The 24,515-nt window shown below is 32.1% G+C and overlaps 1 protein-coding gene across 2 annotated transcripts in view; it reads left to right on the top strand.

The window, feature by feature from the left end:
- Positions 1-23,354, top strand: part of MED23 (mediator complex subunit 23) — a 97,390-nt gene extending 74,036 nt beyond the window's left edge. The window contains exons 25-35 of one of the 2 annotated variants that reach the window (XM_067283418.1): positions 1,757-1,816; positions 1,895-2,005; positions 6,003-6,102; positions 16,689-16,787; positions 16,878-17,015; positions 22,111-22,270; positions 22,334-22,406; positions 22,477-22,688; positions 22,761-22,881; positions 22,948-23,033; positions 23,105-23,354. In XM_067283418.1, the coding sequence (XP_067139519.1) occupies positions 1,757-1,816; positions 1,895-2,005; positions 6,003-6,102; positions 16,689-16,787; positions 16,878-17,015; positions 22,111-22,270; positions 22,334-22,406; positions 22,477-22,688; positions 22,761-22,881; positions 22,948-23,033; positions 23,105-23,243 (1,299 nt within the window). In that variant the 3' untranslated portion in view covers positions 23,244-23,354. Of the gene's footprint in view, positions 1-1,756; positions 1,817-1,894; positions 2,006-6,002; positions 6,103-16,688; positions 16,788-16,877; positions 17,016-22,107; positions 22,271-22,333; positions 22,407-22,476; positions 22,689-22,760; positions 22,882-22,947; positions 23,034-23,104 lie in introns of both variants that reach the window. The other variant, XM_067283417.1, reaches the window with a different exon arrangement.
- Positions 23,355-24,515: the final 1,161 nt, after the last annotated feature.

Genomic DNA, 24,515 nt, shown 5'->3' with positions numbered 1-24,515 from the left:
TTGGTGTCTAGCTTTATAGTATATTGGGTTTTGCAATGTTAGTTTTAATCTAACAATCATTTGGCTTCAGACCAGTGGCATAGCTACATATTCAGTGCCCTGGAGCAAGTAGAATCGGTGCACCCCTTGTTCCTCAGAAGAGGTCTCGCAAAATTTGTTTTGAACATTTAATTTAAAAACATATATCTAATTATTTAATTTATTTGAGATTTGAGGCATTTCAACAATAAGATATTCAATATATAATCTATATATATAACCCATTGAATGCGTGCCTGTCCATCCATCCATCCGCATAACAATATGCCAAAGACGGGCATTAGAGGCACCCCTATCGTGTGTCATATTCCAAACATTTTAATTAACAATATAAATTATTATTATTCATTTGGACAATAAATTATTATTTGGCCAATATAACAATAACAATATAAATAATTCAGTATATTTGTAATAGGAATTTATTATTGTCACGGAATGCCTGTAATGTGCACTAGGTGGCAAATAGTGAAAAAACGGATAGGTTTGAAATAGTTTTGAAAATTATATAGTGGACTCCAGAAAGGTAATATTTTAATAATAGAAATTCTTGGAACGTAATCTATATATGTAACCCATTGAACGCGTCTCCATCCAGCTGTCCGTCCATGTTAACGGTATGCCTAAAATGGGCACTAGAGGCGCCCCTATCATTTGTCATATTTCAAACATTTAAATTAACAATATGAATTATTATTTAAATTAACACCCACTAGGAACGCCCTAGCGAATGTTACCAGCAAAGGTAAATAAACAAATTAAACTATTTTAAAGTATTTAAAATTTATTTTGTATACTAGTACTTTCTATATATTAACAGGACTTATTATACTGGAAATTATGGCTGCAGATATTTAGTCTTACAGATCAAAAATAATGTTCTTTATTTAGTTTACTAAAGACTAAATATCTGCATCCATAATTTCCAGTATAATAAGTCCTGTTAATATATAGAAAGTACTAGTATACAAAATAAATTTTAAATAGAGTTAAAAAGGACACAAAGACATAATAATTAATATTTTAAAGTATTTATAGAATGTTTAATAACACTAAATAATGATTTTTAATTATCATGAAATTTGTAAAGAACGCCCACTAGGAGGTGTCCCGGGCTCCTAGTAATACTATAATATTATAATAAAGATAATATACAAAATAATTCTTTAAGTACAGAGTACCTAATAATTACTACACAGTATATAAACTGTATTGACAAAATGTATGCAGGTTTAGTTTCATAACAAATACATAATAATAAATAAATAAAAAAACTTAAAAATTGTTGTTTTCTCGCTTTTTCGTTTGCAAATCGGTCAATCACTTTCTCCAGATCAAGTTGACAAGCTATTGTTTTTTCAATTGATATAGCCAAAGAACTAAGACAGTGTTGTGACACGCTGCTTCTTAAATAAGTTTTGATTAATTATTAAATGCAAACATTTTTTTACAAATGTTTTTACAAGTTTTTATTTCGCCCTTTCTAACTTGGCGCCCTCGTGATTCGTGCGTCTGGAGCAATTTGCTCCAACTGCTCCACGGTAGCTACACCTCTGCTTTAGACTAATTATCAGGATTTTAAGGGCTTTCTTTAAGCTAAAAAATTCAATTCTGTTATAAGTTTATATAACTTTATGATTTTACGAACATTAGTTTAGTTTAAATAAATAGAAATGAAAAAAATAGTAATAATTTTAAAATAATTTTGTTTTTACAGAATTCTCCAGAACATTGGCGTCAATCTAATTGGCACGAGAAGCATTTAGTATTTCATAGAGTAGGTATATGTTTACATCTTTATAGATTCTTTTCATTTAATTAACTTTAATTTTATAAATTGTTTTAATAATTTCAGAAATATCCTGAGAAGTTTTATTTTGAAGGATTACAGGATCTGAGTGCACAGAGCAGTCAACACACTTATCTTCCCGTTTATTTTGGAAATGTCTGTCTTCGTTTCTTACCTGTAAGTTATTTTCACTGCATATATATTTTATCTAAAAGATAATTAAATTTTCTTATTTTTAAGAGTAAGAATTCATATATTAAATAATGTTAACTTGAGACAACTAATTTGTCTCAACTTTGCTATTTTCTATTTATTACTTGATTTTTCTTATAGCTGCATTTTTGTCATAAAATTAATTTGTTTTTTTGATTGAATGCAAATAATTATGATTATTTGATTTATGAATTAATTCGTAACTATATAGGAACTGGTATATAGGTATTGTACATGCTGATGTCATAAGTCAACTTTTTAGCTTGAAAAAATTATTCAAAACCGAGTATCAGTTCCTTATGGTGGGTGTAAAATTTTAACCTTTATAACAAATTGGAACAGCACTTTTAACAATTATTTCTACACTTGCAGTAACTATATCTAGCAGGCCACCACAAATATTTCCAATTTAAACTCATTTGGTGAACTTAACATAGAGGTTGTACATTGTAAAATGCAGTTTTGGGACAGGATTATAATGGACCTATAATTTTAAAGTAGACTTTACCTAAATAACTCACTACTTACCACACTAAAATTACTTCAAAAAATTACATACCCAGAACCTTTTATGGTGTGATAATGCAAATATTGACAAACAAACATTTTTGAACTCTTCTGGGCTCTGCTTCAGGTTCCAAATTGTTTCTAGATGGATGTTTGATTGCTGTTCAAGCTGATATTTAAATGACATGCCAGTCAAACTGATATTTAATGGCAATCGAACATCCATCTAGAAATGATTTGGAACCTGAAGCAGAGCCCAGAAGGGGTTTGAAAACGTTTGTTAATATTTGCGTTATCACACCGTAAAAGGTTCTGGGTAGGTAATTTTTTTGAAGCAGACTTTACTATTGGCTATTTGTTTGTTACTGATGCAGATAGCACAGCACAAGCAAAGGAAGCATTATAGCTGTTATCTCTCTCTCCCATATACTATATGAAGCAAATTTGCTGTGTTTATTGCTAGACCTGGTATACAGTATTTTTTGTTGTTGAACATTGCACATTAAATAACTGTAATATAGATAAAGAAAATATAAAAATTCTACAAAAAGAAAAGAACACATACAATAGAAAATTTAAAGAAAGTATTTGAAATTTTAAACAATAACAATAACAATATAAGTAAAAACCTTAGTATAAAAATAAACAAAAATTGGCTTCAAATATTGTAAAATGGTAAAAATATTTATAATGTTAGAAAATCACATTAATAATTACATAATTCAAAAGAAAATACATGTACCAGGTGTAAATAAGAAAACAGAAAATATGCTATTAATTGTAAACATATTTAAATTAGTTAGATGTCAATAATAATTGATTGTTAAATATTGTAAAACAGATAATTTTTAATATTTTGTAATTTTTTAAAAATGGATTGCCTAAATATTATATAAATTCAGTGATTTTTCCAATCCTCCATTAAAAAGAAAGACTGTTTAAGATTAATAAATGATAGAAAAAGTAAGCTTTACAAATTTGAAACTGTGTCTTCCTGTTTTCTTTGTTTCTGCAGCACAATGAAGTTCATTAATTAGATACAAGGCAGTTTTTTCCATTCTTTATTTATTCATTGGTCAATATGCATTTTGGGTCTCTTGTCCCCTTCTACAGCATCATACAACCAGGACAGCTTATAAACAAAATGGCTAATATAAACTCGCACGAAGTTAAATATATGGCGGTGTTGGACTTCAAAGCACTATACCCATCTGTTAAACTTGAACCGTGTTTCTGTCACCTAAGGGATGTTCTATTTAGCAAGATCAAATCCCCAAAAAGAAAAGAATGCATATTTTAAAGTTAGCACACCTCGCTATTTTTTCATCTGTATTTAACTTCAAAGGTTCTGTAACTTCAAACTCCTTTCTGTTGCACTTACATGCAACAGAAAGGAGTAGCCATAGGCAGCCCACTTGCAGGTTCACTATGTGAGATGTTACTAGGAATGCTAGAAAATGCAATGCTGCCTAAATATGAAACACAAATGCTAACATACTAATTGATATGTGGATGATGTGGTTATATTCTGGAAAGCAAAACCTAACGTACAGCATTTTATAAAGGACATAAATGATAACAGTTTTGGCCTTGAGATAGAACTTGAGCAGGAGAATGATAAGATGATACATTTTTTTGGACCTATCTATACAACTGTACAACCAAGGTGATTTCTGCACTAAAGTCTACAGGAAACCCTCCTATAACTCGATATTCATTCCCTGGATCTCCCATGACCCCCCAGCATATAAACTTGCAGCCTTCCATGCACTCATCACAAGAGCCCATTTGCATTGTAACACTACCAAGGACAGAACAGATGAACTGAATTATATATATAAATTGGCCAAGATTTACAGGGTCAATATTAACACAATTATCAGCCAAAGCAAGACATGCCGCAAGAGAAGAATTTTACCCACTACTGAAGGGTTCACAACGATGGAATACAGGGCATCACTGAGTAATATCTGTAGACGTATCGGAAAAGCCACGAACAAAAGAATCATATTTAAAAGGAGCCCTACCATCTACCAGCTCTTAAGATCGGATAAAGACAAGCTTGACAGAAATGCGCTCCCTGAGTATATAAAATCCCCATTACAGACACACAACGACATAACAAATTGATGGATCTTCCAGTGGCTCCAATATACATCAAGGATAGGATAGCAGAACACCAAAGAAATGTTAGAAATGAACAGCCATGCACAGTGCTGGCCACCTACGTTTTGGCCGACCCCCAAGAGGTCCAAGCAGAATGGGACCAAGCACAACTAATACAAATAGTACGGGACATTAAGCATCAGCATTACGCGGAAGCATGGAAGATTTGTGAAGCAAACCATAAAGGTCTCTCCATCAACTTTTGGGAATCTACTAGAGTATCTGCAGCATGGCATTCAAGCTTAATATAAACCCCAATGAACGGAAGAAACGGAAACTACAGAATATGCTCCTCATTAATACTACTAAAAGGCTATTACTATATATACCTCTTAACTTCTTTGTAGTATTTGCAGATATTTTCTCACTCTGTTCACAATGTTGTATTGTTATTTTTATTTTTATTTCTGTTGTGTAAAAAAAAATTTCTGTTTTATGTTTATTTTTGTTTTATTGTTGCACTCATATTTTATTTTTCTTCATTTTTCTGCTCATATTTTAATATTAGCTATCACTAAAGATGGCACATGTAATTCTGCAATGGAACACCATTCAAAAACATTCAAAAAGCTTAGTACAAAAGCATAAACTAATAAGTGTTCGAATTTTAGTGTTCTTCTTGAGAAAGGTCATTCAACATGAATGACCTTTCTCAAAAATGTTCGAAGTTAATCAATTTGGCTGCATGTTTACAAGGTGTTTGAGTAGTTTTTTGTGTGTTGAAGAAAAACTTTGAGAACTAGTTCTTCTTACATATTTCATTGATGATGAGAACCATCATCAATGAAATATATCTAATCATATGAAAATTCTTGAGAAAAGTTTAATTATACCTTTTTCTTTAATGTACACTAGCAGGTGAAGCCTCCTAAGGCAGCTGCCTTAGGTGGCCCAACTTCCTTCTTGCTCACCCCACTGACTTCATCTATCACTTGTTCCCAATATAGATTATTTATAATAAAAATTTTAATAATATGTATATCTTCATCTTGCTAACAAGTGTGTGGAAAAGATTTGCATGAGTTTGTTTAATTTAGTTTTTACCTTGGAAAAAAAGAAAAACTAAAAGAGTTGGGCTGCTCATCCCTACTTCCATTATTAGAAAACACAATCCTTTTACAGGAAAGTGTTTAAATGAATTTAAATGTTTGGGCATATGTAGATAATGTTTGGGGCTGTTTGAACAAAAGTAATAGATATGTAATTTCCTTGAATAATTCAACCTAACTGTAGTATAATTTATATTGAATTGCATATAATGCAATAATTTAATTGATTTTTTTTAAAGGTGATGGACATAGTGATTCATCGATTTCTTGAACTTCCATCAGTTTCAATGTCAGTAGAAACTTTGTTGGATCAACTGGGTTGTTTATACAAATTTCATGGTATGTTTTGTTTTGTTTTTATTTTGAAACTTTTAAATTTAACGTAATTTTTATATTAATGAGAGGAAATATTTGCTTCATGAAATTTTATTTTATAAAACATGCTTTCCAGTTGTTAGAAAATTTGTTTATAATACACTAATGGTATAGATGAAAACATTGCACCAGACTATATCTTGCTTCTGCTACACGTTACTTATACTCTGGTGCACTTGTATTTAGCTAATTCATAGTGGGCTATTCAATGGCAAATATATATGCTATAGCTGTTTTCCTCTTTGTTTTTTTCATTCAAGAGGAGCTCCACACTCCTGTTATAGTGATGCCATACTGTCATCACTTTACTTGTATTCTGTCCAACATTAGCACCAACATCCTGGAGGAATAAACAAAAAACAATACTGTCTTTCGGTGTTAAGATTCTTTTATTGGTCACAAAATTAGCAAGAACTTTCAACATTGCATTGATGTCTTCATCAGGAAAGAAAATGATTATTTTTAAATATGTTCTAACACATTTGTTTAAAATAAGATGGAATACAAATTTAACCCTTTTTCTCCCAGTGGGCCTTACTGGTTTTAGTGCTTTAAGGCTGCCACACACGTTCAGGAAATCCTATGAGGAATAACTGTGCAGGCCTGGCCTTGAGGAATTCCTGTTAATGTGTGGGGGAAAACTGTATGCCAAAACAGGCCGCCAGAGTAGAAATGAAAAACCATTTCATTTTCCTGCACAGTTTTGGACTGCGCAAACCAACTGTAACATGTGTGCCATCGTGTTGTTCAGTTGTGAGGCCACTGAGTAGTGAGAACAATGTCTTGTGAATGTTTGGAAGAATTATTTTTTATAACTTTTATTAATTTATAACCTAAAAAATAATAAAAGTTAAAATTATTTTCAGATCAAACATTTCTCGAGTAAATTAAAATTATAAATAATTTTAATATTTAGAAAACTTTTCAGTTCACTTCTTTAGTTTTCATAAAACATCTCGATACTCTATATTATTATTTTCTTTTACATTTTAAAAAATGTATTGTTTTAATACCTATACCCGTTTAATACCTGTTTTAATGTTGTATTAAAACATGCCAACTTAAAATAATATTTTAACAATAAGATAAAGTTTAATAAATTATTTTTAATTATTAAATTATAAAATTAATTTGCGATAATAATTTTTACAATTTGTACTAATATCGGAATAAATAAAACATGACAATTTGAAATAATATTTTGACAAGACAAAGTAAAATAGAGAAATAGTTTAATATAATTTAAATAATTATTTATTAAATATCTATACAACATATTGATTTTAAAAATATCTATTTTTTGTTCAATTAAGAATTGTTCGTAAGATAGAATGTTGCAAAAAGGAGGGGGCGTGATCTGACTGCGGAGGTGTTGGTGACTTTTTTGCTGAGCTGCTATGGCGATGTTAGATATGAAAGTTTTACAGTATAATATGAAGTGTAGAATAGAAATGAGAAGTTTAAATGCATTATTAACTCGAATACTAATTATTATTTTGTTGATGATTGCTGGTGTAGAGTTAAATCCCGATCCTTTCCCTTGGTCTCCTCCGTTACCGAGACAAGAAGTTATGCAAAAAAGGGGACGAGGAAGACCACGTAAAGATGTTACAACGGATATCGAGGGAAATAATCAGATGACCGAAATATCAGGAAGAGAATACTTGATTGAGGAACATTTTAAGAATACTGCTGACACTTCGAGGTATGCTACGATCAAAGACTTTTTTGAACCGGCAGAAGATCCTCTAGTACCATGTACCACTGATCCTGAATATTCACTAAAATCAGTCTATGAATTGATCCAGGACAAATTTGATTGTCTGAACTCCGAGATCCGTTCTATGAGAGCCGAAATCAACAATATGAACGAAGAAAATATAAAGCTCAAGGAAGAGATGAAAGAGATGTGTAAAAAAATACGTACATTAGAAGAAAGAACTGACTCGCATAGCAAGCTAAAAGGTATGGTGGATTTTGAAATTGATAAAATGTTAAACGAGACGACTAAGAAGAACCTAATAATATTTAATTTTCCATTCAAAACCTCGGAATATGTAGAAGAGTTGAAAAAATTTATAAAAGAAAACTTAGAACTTAACTGGATAGAAATTGAGGGTCTCATCCAACTAGGAAACAGAAAACATAATCAAGTAATTAAGGTTATGACCGAATCGGTTAAAGATAGAAACCTAATTCTTAGTAAATTCTGGACAACAAGATTTAAAATGACGGACGAAAAGAAAAAAATAATAATCTCGACTGACTTATGTTTGAGATCAAAGATTAGGAAAAAATTATTACTCAAACAGATTAAACTAGAGAAATCGGGTGACAACAGGATAAAAATAAGAGATGACTACTTCTTAAAAGAAAATACAATGTATACATACGATTTGAATACTAAAGAAATAATTCAGGTGAATCATTTTTTAGAGACAAATATAATATAAGATTAGTAAAAACAAAAGATAACTTAAATATAACACAGGAAAAATGGAGAATGGAGAATAATATAGAAAATAATAATAGTAAAGTGAATGGAGATGAGTTGATAGCCAAAGATAGTGAACTGGGTGAGAAAAAAGCAGGAATTTTAACAAGAGAAAAAAAATAATGTGATGACGAGTTTTTGGAATACTCAAGGGCTAAGAGGGAAAATATTTAAAACCACGATAAGAGAATTTTGAGACGTAAATAAAATAATTTGATTTCTAGAAACTTGGATTTTAAAATCTAGTGATATGGAAATAAAATATCCAGAGCAAGATAATAGCGTAATAATTAGCAATGCTCACCACAAAAAGAGGTTTGATCGCCCGTTGGGCGTTAAAATAGTCAAGGAAAATAAATTCTTAGGATTAATGTATACACCTAACCTCTCGTTTGAGAAACATTATAAAAATACACTAAACAATGCAAAAATTGTAATAGGTAAGTCAATAGGTTTATTCTGCAAGGCTAAACTAAAGAACTTAGGTACACTTGTTCAACTTTTTAATTCGATTGTGATGAATTCAATGGAGTATGCAGTCCCAATTTGGAGCATGGACAAATTTAATGAATTTGAAAAAATACAGAATGAAATATCTTGCGAGATAGGTCAGTTAGAATACAATATTCCAAGCAGCACCTTAAGATTAGAAATAAATAGATTCAGATTAAATACTATACTAATAAAAAGATATTTGATGTTTCTACAAAAAATTATTAAGGCAGAATATATATCAACAAAACTACTGTTTTCACTATACCACATATCAAGGGAAATGGATTTAAGACGAAGTTGGATAATGCAGCTATCAAAGATTAATAGAAAAATCATTTTTATTTACTAACTGTTTTTGGATGATACAAATGATATGGAGCAGTATAGTAAAGAAATAATATATAGAGTTAAAAGATGTTGATAAATGATTAATATGTTACTATAATCTAAGTGAAACTAATCTATAGATTATAAGTAGAAAATATCAATGTTATTGAGATGCTATTATATGTGTATAAATATGCGTTTAAACAAAACGCCCCTGTAACAGGCGAAAGCCTTCTACGCCAAATAAAGATATCTATCTATCTATCTATCTATCTATCTAGAATGTTGCAAAAAGAACAATGCTTTTTAATATTATCTGATCTTGGACACCCAAGAAGTTCGATGTCCAAATATCTGTAGCTCCAGTTTTTAAAAAGACTTTTTTCTCCCCTATCTCTCCACCGTTAAATAAAAATAATTCTTTATTAAATTATTTCTCAATGTATAAGTTTTGTAAATTTCTATGTTTGATCCAGCCAGTTATATCTGATGGTTTTTCGTCTATAAAATTTAACCCATAAATTTTTTTGGTAGTAAAATTGACTTGCCATTGATCTTTCGCTGGTAATTGATGCTTTTTAACAGAATCTATAGCCCAAGATTTCTCTTGAAAAATAAATTTTGTGATCTGAAATAATGCCATTAAAAAATTATTCATATGAAAAATTAATTTTGTGATCAGTGCTACCCAAACCACTACTACTACTCTTTACACAGACTTCTACGCACATGTTTTTTCCCACGAGTTTTAATGCAATTTGTTGCCAATAAACATCCAAGAACAGCCAGTATGTCGTCATCAGATGCCATGGCCGACTGACTGACTGACAGAGATTTTCCTCCTCGTGTGTGGGCGACAGGAAATTCTGAATTTCCTCAAGGACAGGCCTGCACAGTTATTCCTAAAAGGATTTCCTGAACGTGTATGGTGGCCTTTAGTTTGAAAACACCCAAGGCAAATATCAGTCACTCAAGGTCACTATATATACAGTCAAACCTGTTTTTATGCGGGGGATAGGGACCGCATTAAAAAAAAACGCATAAAAAAAAATCTCACAAAACTTCACGAATGGCTGTAAATAATAGTTTTCGTGACACAATTAAAAAATATTTTTTTTATGCGGTCAACAGGGACCGCATAAAAAAAGTCTCACATAGAAAATAACTCAAAACCGTACGAAATAGAATTTATTGACAACAGATGTCAGCACTTGACTGCATCGTCTGGTCTATCGTCTGTTTTACATATTTTTGTCCAGGTGGTGTTTTGTTGACTTAAAAAGTAAATTATTTCATTTTTCGCATATTCATGCAATAATATTACTATAATAAGTGCATTTATGCTATAATAAGTTTATTTAACTATAATAAGTCAACGTAAGACATGACGAATCGCACGAGACTAGTCGCCAACTATACCGCACAAATTAAAGATTCGCATTAAAAAAATCGCACATAAAAAGAGCGCATAAAAACAGGTTTGACTGTATATTATTTTAAAAATTCATCAAAAATTCAATTTTTTTTCCTTGAAATATGGAAAAAATTATGTATATACAGCTTATTTTTCATCATTTTTGGCCAATTGGTTTATATTTTTTAATTTTTTTGTAACTAATTTTTAATATTAGTTTATTATGACTTACATTCTGTATGTAATAATTTACTACACTTTGACAATGGATAAAATAATTCAATCTTGCCATTGTGCTAGCTTAACCCCTTCGTACCCGCAATCGGTTTACATAGCATTACACAGAAAACGGGTTTTTAGACCCTCGGGGAAAAAAAAATTTTTTTGATTTTTCGGATGTTTTTTCAGTCCCCAAATTTTTTGAAAAATTTTTACCTGCGCGAAAAAATTTTATTGCGATTTTAATTAACCCTTAATGATGCGCGATTAACGCTTAATTGTTTTTTTTATGGGATTTTTTTATGGAACTTTATTCATCCTTCTAAAGTTCTAGCGCGCCGATTTTACTTCGGTAAAGTTATTTAAAAAAAGAATTTTGTCCTACACATTTTGGTATAAGATTCATACATATTGACTTATTTTAGAAGCTATTCTACTTTATATCAAAGAGTTCATGTTTATATTTTTCACATGTCTAAAATTAACCGAAACTTTAATTATTTTCTTAATTGCATTTAAGAAAATTGATTGTTCAGTGCAAAAAGTAGTTTTGATGTTCATTTTGAAAGAAAGCATGTGTGTAAAAAATAAAAATGATAAGAGAGATAATTTTCAAACAGAAACTTATGATTTTATAAATAAATAAATATATATATAGATTTATAATTCTATTTACAAATACAAGGGAACCTCGCATAATGAGCAAAACAAATTGTAAAGATATTACTTGCTTAATGAGCGATGTTTCGCATAATGAGTGACGAGGAGGGGGAAGTGGGAAAGTCCCAGATTGTGTGCATGCTCCATTAGTCTGTGTTTAGCACTCGTTCTACTAGCATCATAGTGTCACTTGTGTTCACACATTTTTCCAAACTTGTGTTCACACATATTATGTATAAACATAGCAAATGATATGCCAAATTCTTGGACTGTGTAAAGGCTATAATTGAATATTAGAAATTAATTAATTTGACTAGAGGTAGGCAGTTATGCTGCCATCTCGTATTAAATTTAATAATTATAAATAAATTTCTAAAATTTAAATTTAGAAATTTATTTAAATTATTAAATTTAATACGAGATGGCAGCATAACTGCCTACCTCTAGTCAAATTAATTAATTTCTAATATTCAATTATAGCCTTTACATAGTCCAAGAATTTGGCATATCATTTGGTGTTTTTTTTTTTATAATTGTTTTCTGCAAATTGAATTTGCATTCCAGTTTGGTTCATTCCATGCTAGAAGAAAAGATGATGATGTTTCACGCTCCTTAACAATGTACATTGTATAATTTTCTTTGAATAAATGTTATACATGAAATATTTGAGTAATTTTTTTTTGGCATGGAATGCATTATCATATTTTACATTAATTTATATGGGAAAAACTGTTTTGTTTAACGAGTGTTTTGCATTATGAGTAAGATTCTGGAACAAATTATGTTTGTTATGTGAGGTTCCACTGTATATACAAATCTATTAACAAGAATGTTTTATTAAACATTCCCCATGCACTCCTAATTGCATCTTGTGCACACAGTTCAGGACTTCTTCCTGTTGCTCTTAGTACTGCAAATGACACATCAAGCCTCTTTCTTCTCTGGCAGCTTTTTGAATGTACCATAGTGTGATGAACATAAGTTTTCAATACAAGGTTTGATTTGAGACAATTTCATTTGCAAAGCAGGCTCAACTTTAAACTTAATATCTGTATTTGGTCTTAAGAGTTGTCAATGTAGAAAAACCTGATCTGCAAAGATAGGAAGTTATAAAAGGCATCAGAACAGCAAGACTAACCATGTTCAAGATATTTTTCAGCAACTCAGCCCAAAATTTCAACAAACTTGTTTCAGTAAAATTACTTTTTACATTACTGTCTGATGAAATATCAAGAAGCTGTTCCCACTGAATAACTGACAGTCTCGAAACAGAAGAATCAGAATGAAATGGATTCTGTATCCATGAGTGTGAATCACAGAATAATTTAGAGAAATATACATGCAAAAGCTGGGAAAGCATTCTAGAATACTGTATTACATCAGCCTTCACATTTGAGTCATTAGCTGTCTGTGTTAGACACAAAGCTGTGCAATGTTGGGAAGCATTCAAATTTCACTTGCTCCACATAACTCAGTCATTCAACTTTTTTTTTATCATAGCCTCAATTTTGTCATGTGCACTGAATACTGTGGCAGAAGGTCTGAATTTAATTCGTTAAGGTGAGGAAAAAATATCTGCCAAATATGCGACACTGGTCAAAGAAAGCAAATGAAGATAGAATTAGTAAGGATCATTAGCCACACTAGCATACTGCAACTAGCCAAATCTATGGCTGTGAAGCTGTACTGCCAGGCCATCCACAATCCACTTAATCTTAAGCTGTAGTCAGGTTGGCCAGGTTGCTCTCCCTGCCATCCCTGCTACCAGTGCTCTTGTATACAGAGTAGCTACATTTCTTGCAGGTCACCTGTGTTCAAAGAGAAATTTCTGCTTTACGACAATATCAATGACAAGCAAGTGGGTCCTTGGAAGGATCCACTTGCTTGTCATTGATATTATTGTAATTTGGTAATCCCCTGCAGTGATCCCATTGATCACTTGTAGAAAAAAACAAAAGAGGGCGCCGAGTCGCGACAGTGTATATGTGGTGGATTTTGTGCACCGTGTTTAGACGACGATAACTTCGGATATTTTGAGTTTTGGATTAAAAGTGATTTATCGTTAAATAGCTTATAAAGAGTGGATTCAGTAAGTGTTAAGCTTTTTATTATCGGTCACGTAGTAGTTTTTTAACTACGTGATAAAAACTACGTAATAAAAAGCTCACGTAGTTTTTTAACTATGTGAGCTCGAACTTTTTGGCATTGTGTGGGCCCCATCGGGCTTCCTGGGCACCATCGTTTAAATTTAACGATGGTATTCGACAGCAACTATCTCTATCTACGGTTGGTGAAATTTTCGTGCTTCTGTCTGTAAGGGCTGAAAAGTTATCAACAATTAAAGTTTTGATTGAGAACAAAGAACTTCTTCGCGCCACGTTGTAGTTAGCCGATCAGCGTGGCGTCACTGGTCGGCGCGCCATAGCCATTCAGCATGTGCTCAGCCGAACGGCGTTTCCTCTCAACCAATCGGCGTTTTCGTGTCTAGGTCATCTTGTTCTCTTACCATGGGGGATAAGTCAAAGAATAGTACTGCAGCTACCTCGAGCAACAATACTGGCACTGACAACATCGACAAAGGTAAAGAGTCTTTCCTCAAAGAGGCCCATCAGGCTGTAGATGAGGTTAAGGGGTACTTTGCCTCTAACCCCAACGGGAAATTGCAAACAAAAGAGCATTTAAGGTATGTAATAGAAAGGTTCGAAAAGGTGATCAGTCTAGCAGTGACAGCCCTTGATAGCCATAACATCTATACTAAGTTAGAGAATAAGCTGCAATCTGTCCCTACTAGAGAGTACGTAAAAAAGATGATCACTGAGAACTGTGAGCAAATGATTGACTATGTAACGGAGGTGAGAGAAGAGGTAAACATTCTTCGAAACGAGCTCGAGAACGCAAACCAGAAATTGGGAGAGAACACCTCCCCCTCTTATAGTGAAGCCCTGAAACAGGGTATCCCTCCTACTCAGTCTCCACTTCCCATCTTTCCGTCTGAGCACACCGTGTTGGTCTACGGTAAAGGGGATAATATCCCTTCCGAAAAGACAAGGGAAATCCTAACTTCCAAGATAAAACCACATAAACTAGGAATTGGGGTTCGGCGAATTAGAAAAATTGGTGAGGGCGGCATTGCGGTAGACTGCACGAACCTGGATGATGCTAACAAGCTCGATGTTGCCATTGCAGAGCTTAAAGAGATAGGCGCAAGAGTTGCAGAAAAGAGACCCCCACTGATTAAAGTTGCCTCTGTCCCAAAGGACATCGACAGAGAAAAATTATCTAACATAATTTACAAGCAGAATACATGTCTGCAAATGCATTATACAAGGAAAGAATTCTGTGAGAGAGCTAACATCAAATTTCCTATAAGACAAAGAAGCAAGAAATTCGAGTCATGGATTATAGAAGTGGACACTGATATCAGAAATATTCTCCTGAGAGAGAAACGTTTAAATATACTATGGAACAGATGCCCAGTGTACGACTTTTTGCCAATTATACAATGTTTTAGGTGTCTGGCGTTCAGGCATAGAGCTAGTACATGTAGTGATAAAGAGAGTACCTGCAGCCATTGTGGCGGGAAACATCTACAAAAAGATTGTGGCAGGAGAAAAGACACGCCCAGCTGTATAAACTGTAAGAGACAAAAGCAGCCACACCATGAACACAACTGCATGAGCAGGGATTGCCCAACTTTAAAGCGTGTCCGTGCAGAAATGGCAAAGAGGTTCAATTATTTGCCCTCTAAGTAAGCACAAACCTTGGTTGTTGCCCCGTTGTTCCAGCTACATATCTACAGTGTAACCTCCGTTTTGCTGTTCAATTTCCTTGTAACAACAGTTATTATTATATGTGCTGCTATGTGATTAGGCTCTTCTTCTACAAAATTGTTTAGCCAATTTCATGATTGGTTTCTGTCTTATGACTTCAGCATAAATTTATGTATTGGTCCTGCGTGTTGGTTTTATAGCACTGTTTCGTCGATATTTGTTCATCTGTTAACCATTAATGTATTCTCTGTTTTAATTTTTATGTAATTTCGGTCATCTTTTGTAAACTGTCTTAGCTAATTGTCGCGCGTCCATTTTGTTTTGTATTTGTCGCTAATTTTACACCTGTAATTCTAAATGTATTATCTGTTTCTGATTCTATATGTAATTGCAGTTTACTTTGTAATATGGTCACTAATTGTCACGCCACTCATTTACTTGTATGGTTTCTGTTTGTTTTACTGTTACTATGTCAATATTTTGTAATTATTGTTTGTCATTTTATTAATAAATCCCATGACCCTTTGGTTCTACTTTCCTGACTATCTTATCTTCCTTTTTTTTCCCCTCTTCACTCTAACTTCTTGTTACATCACCTTTATCTTCTTTCAACTTTGTCTATATGCGGGCTATACCTCTGAGTGAGGCCCAGCTACTTTCTTCACCACTGTAGAAAAAACAAGGGTGGCCATCAATCATTTTGAGTCTGAATACCCGTAACTTTCCCTCTGCATATAATGGTCCTAGAGAAAAACATTTTTAAACTTAAGTTTTCAAAACCTGATACTGTGATATCTAAATTGTTTTTATTTTATGGTGTGTAGAATATAGTAATTTACTGATCTGACCTAATTTATCTATGAGGCATCAAACATGATCTTGTGATTGACTATCAGAAGCCAAATGCAATGATCTCCTGTTCCAAATTCAAACTAAATTTTATATCACATTTTAAAGTTATATAAGAATTTATAATCTCTGCTGGCATGACTGTTCTCAGGCTCTTTGTAGTACTCAGCAACTGGTATTTTTGATAGTATTACTACTGTACATTAGAAGCAAGTCTAGATATGATTCTATTTTAATCTATTTTTTACATAAGAATTAATTTTGAATTTTTTTTTGTATTTTACAAATTAAAAAAACTAAAATCCTAACTTTTTATTTTCAGATCGTCCAATCACGTATCTGTATAATACTCTTCATTATTACGAACAAAAACTAAAAGATCGTCCTCCTTTGAAAAGGAAGCTGGTTTCTTCTATTATAGGTTAAGTTTTTCATTTTACTTGTTTAATGCTATCTGTTTACTATATATAGTTTATCATCAAAGATAAAATTATTTGAAAATTTAAAATAGGTTCCTTGAAAGAAATTAGACCTCGTGGATGGTGTCTGAGTGATGGTTATCTTAACTATATGCAGAGACCTGCTGACGACATTGACTGGATTCCTGATTTGGATTATTATATTAAAATAATTGAACGTGTGGTAGAGAGTATCCTTTTATAATAAATACTGCAATATCTAGCAACATCTTAATGGCTGGTTTTAACAATCTTTGAATGAAAATTGAAATAGATAAGAGGGTAAGTCAAATGAAATTCTTAGAATTTTTATTGCACTTTTAAAGACTATACAATTATCCTGTAAATTGTCAGCAGCATTACCAGTGGAATGGCCACCTATAGAGAACTTGCATGAAGGTCATCTCACGTGACCAAACCATATCCATCTCCTGCACCATATTTGTGCTGTGCTGTTCATCCCATGACTTTTATCAAAATTTTCTGAAATTTTGCAGGGAGATTTGTATATTAGAGAGATTGAAGCTATTAAATTTTGGTAGTTAAAGGTAGAGAGGATTGTATTTAATGAATTTTATAGAAAATTGTAAATGTTAATAACGAGTAAAATCTTCATCTCTACCCTCAAAATTAAGCTTTTAGTTTTTATAAAATGGCAAAAAGTATAAAAAGTTTTTTATGACAAAATCTCATAAATAATGGTATCTTAAGTTAAAAATAAATTTGTGGGACCTCATAACAGCCAAAAAAATCCAGCAACTTGTTGCATAACTTTTCTAATAGGTTATTTAACTCTTACTAGTCAAGATGACAACTGGTACAAAAATAAAATTTTAATATATAATGGAGTCAAATTTGTTCTTATAGGATTGTAGTTTGTGGTCAAAGATCAAAGTTAGAATATGGTGTTACCTTGTCATAATAACTCAATTTTTAACTCTTAACCACACAAAAGCTTACAAATTACTTAAAGCTCAATATAGCAAGTGGCTGTGTTGATCCAAAGAAAGTTTTTCAGAACAAATTTCTCTTGTTAAGAAAGGTAAGCATATTAAAACAAACTATGACACTTGACAAAAAATGTACACTCCGTAACCAATATCTGGTGTGAAAATTCAAAACATAGGTTGGCAAACGCTTTCGATGCCCCTCCTGGGCTCTTCTTCAGGCCAAAATTTGCTGTAACTGGATTCTTACAATCAAATGTTTTCAAATCAGAATGTGCTTTACTTCTAGATGTTCAAATATGGAAGGCAATCTCGTGCCGTTTCAAAAATATATAATTTTTTTACTAGTGGAGATACGATGTGCGCATCATATAATAAATTACAATTTGTCATCCAATAAATATTGCCAAGCTGTTGAGAGATTCATTTCTTCTTTAAAATTGATGCAGGTTAATTTGCGATCTGCTTTGAATATTTCCATCGCTTCCAAAGTTCTTAGGTGTTTCTGATGACAGGTGGTGTGGATAACTTGTGCCTCGTTAAAAATCAGAGTTATGTCTGGGTTTGTCACATATGTAGATAATTCTGTTATACACTTGTTGTGGGTGATATCTGATTTATGTTCTTTTTACCCTAGTGGCTAATGGACATTTGGTGGATCCTATGTACAGTACATCAATTGCCTCTGCCATCTGTCATCTATTAACAGAATTATATATATTCCCATAAGCCTGTTTGGGTTATGGGCATCTTTTCTGTTTCTCAGTAAATTATATATAGTAAATTTCTTCTGTATGTAATTCTAATTCCTCTTCTCTTCGCAATCTCACTATTGTTTTTAGTTGTGGGTTGTACGTTACCGGAATTCTATCTATGCATTCTTCTTTATCAGCTCTTCCTGTGCTTTTTCTTCATCTGTCATATTGTTTATATGAAGGCGTTTATTGCATAATTTGTTTATTATGGTGCCATAACCGTGATCTTTAGCAACCTTTAACCCTTTGTTAACTGAGTATATCTCACATAACCCAACACAATAATAATAATATTAGATATCTAATAGAAAAAAATAATCATTTTTGAATTTCAACCAAATAAATCTTTAGCATTTAAAAAGATTTTTTATTTGAATAACCTATAAAATAAAAAAAATTCAGAAAATTTTTCATTATAATGAAGAATTAATTTACTTGAATAAAATGATTAATTTTAAATTCTAAAATCTAAAAGTAATATAATAAAATAATATATACAGTCGACACCTGGATAACTCGTCTTCGTAGGTTAATTAGTCAGCTTTGTGGTCCCAGCTGACTTACATAGGCAATAATGTTATTAATGTTAAAAAAACTCTGTTTAATTGACATTGTTTAACTTGTCACCACTGGATAAATCAACATGCTTTTTCTGTTTCACACTTTTTAGAATTCTGATAAGTGTGAAACAGAAAAAGCATGTTGATTTATCCAGTGGTGACGAGTTAAACGATGTCAAGTAAACCGAGTCTTTTAAGGTTAATAACATTAATGCCTATGTAAGTCGGCCGGGACCACAAAAAATTCACTACGTAACCGACGAGTGACGAGTTATCCGGGTGTCTACTTATGCAGAGTCGATTGTATTATTATTGTATAATATAATAATAATATTATTATGCGCAGAGCTCAAATGATTACGAGTTGAAAGTTGAAATTTGGTCAGTTAGGGTATGTCATGAGAATGTACACAAAGAAGGGATTTTCCAAAATTTTTCCTTGGAGAGGGAGAGGATTAAGGATTACCCTAAATTCAATTTTACTATACTATTTTAGATGCAGTTTTTTGCAAGAAATTGAACCTATTTTAGACCCATCTAAAAATTCTCTAATTAGTCTCAGAAGTGGGTGAACCTAATTCTTGCACCTGGTGAAAATGGGTAAGATCAGCTATAATCTAATCATCATAATTTTAGTTGTTTCTACTTTTTACCTGAGCAATGTCAGGCTCATCTGTTAGTAGTTAATACTTAGAAAAATTTAATGCAAGTATATTTCTTCTCTTTACACTAGAATAACAAGCAAATATCTTACATGTTTAAAAACTATTAATGGTGGGGGAAAATGCATTGTAGAAAGGAAAGACAACCCACCTTAGTGGGTTTGTCGTAGTGGCTTAAAACTTGTAAAATTTGGCAGTATTCTAATCTTATGAGAGGAACCTGTTTTATAATCGACAGTACACAGTCAAAATAAATTGCTTACAGTCCATCAAGCTATCTTTCTTTAAATAAGTTGAAAAATTGTAGTAACAGAATACAAAGTTTTTTTGATTTTCATATATAAAAATTTGCAATTTTTGCTGGTGCCTATTTGCATATGAATCATAATAATGCATCTACCAAGTTGAAAATAAAAAGTTACTATGTATGTATACATACATGCGCGCGTGCAATTATCATACACCACATGCTTTGTGAATTTTGACATTCTGTATACGTTAATAAGTAAAAGTTAGAAAGAAAGCTGCCATTGCAAACTGCACACACAACACTGTCAAATAACATTTTACTGAACAACATAAAGGACAAGACTAAGTGTATAGTCTTACCTGTGAGGAGATCTCTCTTGGGTCTCCCAACAGGATATGCATGATTTTGGGAGGAATTTTTCTATTTGGTTGTAGTTTAAAAGTATGAAACTGTTTATAGAAATTTAAACCAGATAAAGATATAATTTCTGGTTTAAATTCTATGTATAAAGGTAGCCTCAATGTATCATAATTTCTATTAAAAACAGGTAAGCTGTGACAGATATTCATCCTTGTGTTGTGGGATGACATTCACACACATTGACCAAGCAAAGCTTCTACATCTTCCTTGGATACATCATCTCCAAGTGCCATAGATTGGATCAAAATATATCATATAAAGCATGCAGGAAGAATTTAGCTATGAACTTTAAAGACAGCAACTCACAGAAGCTTGGAGAGTCCTATTCAAGAGACAAAAAAAAAAAAAAAAAAAAAAAGCATCAAAACCATCACTGACTGGTTTGAAATCAGAAAATCACAAGAATGGATTCCCTTTATCTTTGAATAAAAAAATTTCATAAAGGGAATCCAAAGATAATCTGACAACAGTGGCTAATGTTCACTGAAAGTTATAATGATTTTTATTACTTTCAGTGAACATTAGCCACTGTTGTCAGACTATGGATTCCCTTTATCTTTCAATAAAAAAAATTTCATTCTTGTGATTTTCTGATTTCAAACCAGTCAGTAATGGTTTTTTTGCTTTTTTTTTTTTTTTTTTTGTCTCTTGAATAGGACTCTCCAAGCTTCTGTGAGTTGCTGTCTTTAAAGTTGATAGCTAAATTCTTCCTGCATGCTTTATATGATATATTTTGATCCAATCTATGGCACTTGGAGATGATATATCCAAGGAAGATGTAGAAGCTTTGCTTGGTCAATGTGTGTGAATGTCATCCCACAACACAAGGATGAATATCTGTCACAGCTTACCTGTTTTTAATAGAAATTATGATACATCGAGACTACCTTTATACATAGAATTGGCAAATGCTTATGTGACCAGTATGGAGAACACACCTGGTAGTGTTTGTTGTTTGTAAGGAAGGCTGATTGTAGGGCTTCTCCTGAAGGCTACGGATATACCATTAGTTCTGGTAGTTTCACTGTGTGTGTTTTAGCTGTTTACTACTGATTCTTCTTAATGAGGCCCTCTATAACTCTTAGATGTTACCTATACTTTTCTGCTATATTGATGATGTACTGAAGTTCTTCCTTCCTACTTTTTTGGTCAGAAGAGTGAGAGAGATTTTTTAAGTGAACGAAAAGCAGCTAATTTAAAGGAGTACAGGTTATGTGAGTGGGCTAGAATAAAATCAGATGGTAAATTGGCTACATATCATAGTGGATAAGCCAAGCTCTCTGTATATATGATGTCAAAAAAAATGCACCTCAATTTGTGCTCATTGATAAGGATTGTTGTTAAAGGTACATATATTAATTTGGAAATTTAAATCTGTCATCTACATACCTGATGTAGGTTGTATAACCAACATTCAAAAATAATGTAATGGCTTCCAGGCATCTTGGCTATGGCATCAAGAATAATTTCATAAGTGGAACAACAGAATAAAAAAAATATTCTTTTTAAAGCTGTTAGTAGTTTGACTTAGAGATAGTTATTCACATGGAGAAACATTCCAAATTCTGTAGATCCATAAGACTGAATAATACATCATATGATTATAAATTAATTGCATTAAAAAATATACATAAAATTATTTACTTTAAATTTCTCAATTGCATTAAGTGAAACCTTAATTTTCAACATCAGCAATATGTGGAAATTCACCATTTCCACACACAGATTGGAGATTTAACGAATTTCCTAATCCTGCCGCCCATGCACTACATGTTACCTGCATAGAATTGATGGCACTTCCTCTTGCAGCCAATACTGTCGGGAATGCATTGTTAGACGTGATTCTGAAAGGGTAAGATAAAATATAATTTTTATAGTGGTATTTCTTTAAAATGTAACGGCTGTCATTATTCAGGCACACAGTTCTTTCTCGATCTAATATCGAATCTTGGATGAATGCTGTAGCTTTAGTCTTGACTGCTCTTCCGGTAAGTTCACTTACAAAATTCATTTTGAAAGAGGATTTAATAACCATTTATTGATTAAACACATTAATAGGAATCTTACTGGTCTGTTCTTCACGATCGAATTCTAGAAGTAATTCAGAGTCCTCTGCTTTCCATGCCTCTTCCAGACATGGATCCTTTTCAGGTATTCGACTTTTCAAAGAGTCACTGCACCATGACTGAGGTGCAGTGCAGCCATCTCATTGCATTAACACATGCCATCTGGTATCATGCCAGTGTGGGACAAATAAGTGCAGTACTCCCGTAAGTAGTTTTAATGTTAAATTTAGGTATGGATGATTAACATCATTATCTTACCATTTACATTTACTTCAGATTTATGAGAGAGAAATTAAAGCCTGTTATCAAGACTGAAGAGCAGCTGCTGTTCCTCTGCCATTTGGTTGGACCATTTTTGCAGCGTTTTCAGGGTGAAAGATCTCGATGTATAAAAGAGGTATATTTTTAATTTTGTACTTGTGGAACAACTAAGTTCAAAATTCATTAAATCTCCTATTTGTAGGTGACAATAGAGTTGTACGAAATGCTCGAATTAGTGAGTAAAAATTACGACCAGTTAAAGTATATGGAAGCCATTTGTGATTTACTGTATCCTTAATAATAATAATAATAATAATAAAAGCAAGAATAATGTTTTAGCAAAGTTTCTTAACCCAAAGTTATCATATTAAATACATGTTTACCGGAGACGTTGTTAAAAATGACGTGGAGCGCAGCATCCGGACTCTAAAGCCAAAATTACAAATGAGGTTGAGATTTGTAACTCACCTGAACATAGAAGAAGTTACCGTCACGTAAAAATTTTTTATAACAGAAGAAACATATAAATAACAATTGCAACTTGATATATTTTGTAAAATGTGTACACAGTCTTTAAATAAAAATTTATAATCATGAGCATTTAAATAAGCATTTTGTTATGAATTCAATCAAAAAACAAATATATAATTATTTGTTGATTAACAAATGAATGTTCTATTAGTGAAATCTCCAGGCTTGTTTATTATAGATACAAGGTATTCTAACAAAATAATTGAACATTTTAAATATGGACACCTGAGAAAATAAAACTATATCTTGCATTCTTTTAATTGTAAAACTAGTAATTCAAAATATTTCCCCACATTATTGATTATACAGAGTTCATATTCCTAGAAAGTGTTGTCAATACATGGAAAAATTTGTTTTCAAAGACTTTTCCCTGTAACATTCCATCTATCACAAATTTGTAACCATTTTTCTCCTCTTTTATTATCCATCTTGTTTTCAGCCTTCTGTCAACTGCAAAGCAATAACCAACAATTACATTAAGTTGCTAGAATCTCCAAAGAGGAGAATACTTGGGTAACGTTCTACAACATATATATTTTTTGTATTGGCAACAAAACACTTATTAGGGAGTGAAATCAACTGTTGAAGTTGGATGTGTCAAGTGACGGTTTTAGTTTAGTGTAGAAACACTTGCCAATCTAAATGATACTATTACTATTCAAGTGTTATAATTAGCTGTAATTGAAGTTGAAAACTGGTATGCATTTTAGAAGGCGTGATCTCAGACATTATTTCTCTCTATTATTTTGTTTTATTTTTGTTAGAAATTCGTTGTACAGTACATATAATTATAAAATGAGCAAAATGAGATGGAACCTCAAAACTGCATTATATATAAAAAATAACAATAATGAGCAATTATTTATTGTGACATTGTCACAATGCCAGGTTGCAATTATTTATTGTGACATTGTCACAATGCACATGCCAGCATATATTTTAAATTAAATAAATTTAAAATATATGCTCTTTATCTTAAATTTATTAGTAGTGTCTTGCCCTGTACATCATATTTCCATTAACAAAAGTGTTGTCTTGATGATCTATTTACTGCTTATGGGGGAAAATTTTTGAATTGAAATAATGTGACTGCCAGTTTGCATTGGACATTTGTATATAGTTAATCAGGACCTCCAGCCCTTAAGGTTTCAATGTCTGGTTTCAGATTGCTTGTATCTAACTCTGTTCTTGAGATTAAGGAAAGATGAACAGACAACAGTGGGAATTATATAGGTCTGC

This window comes from Centruroides vittatus, unplaced genomic scaffold (genome assembly GCF_030686945.1).
Source record: "Centruroides vittatus isolate TY-2023 unplaced genomic scaffold, ASM3068694v2 contig_986, whole genome shotgun sequence".
NCBI classification, from domain to species: Eukaryota; Metazoa; Arthropoda; class Arachnida; order Scorpiones; family Buthidae; genus Centruroides; species Centruroides vittatus.
This window is presented reverse-complemented; position numbering and strand designations above follow the sequence as displayed.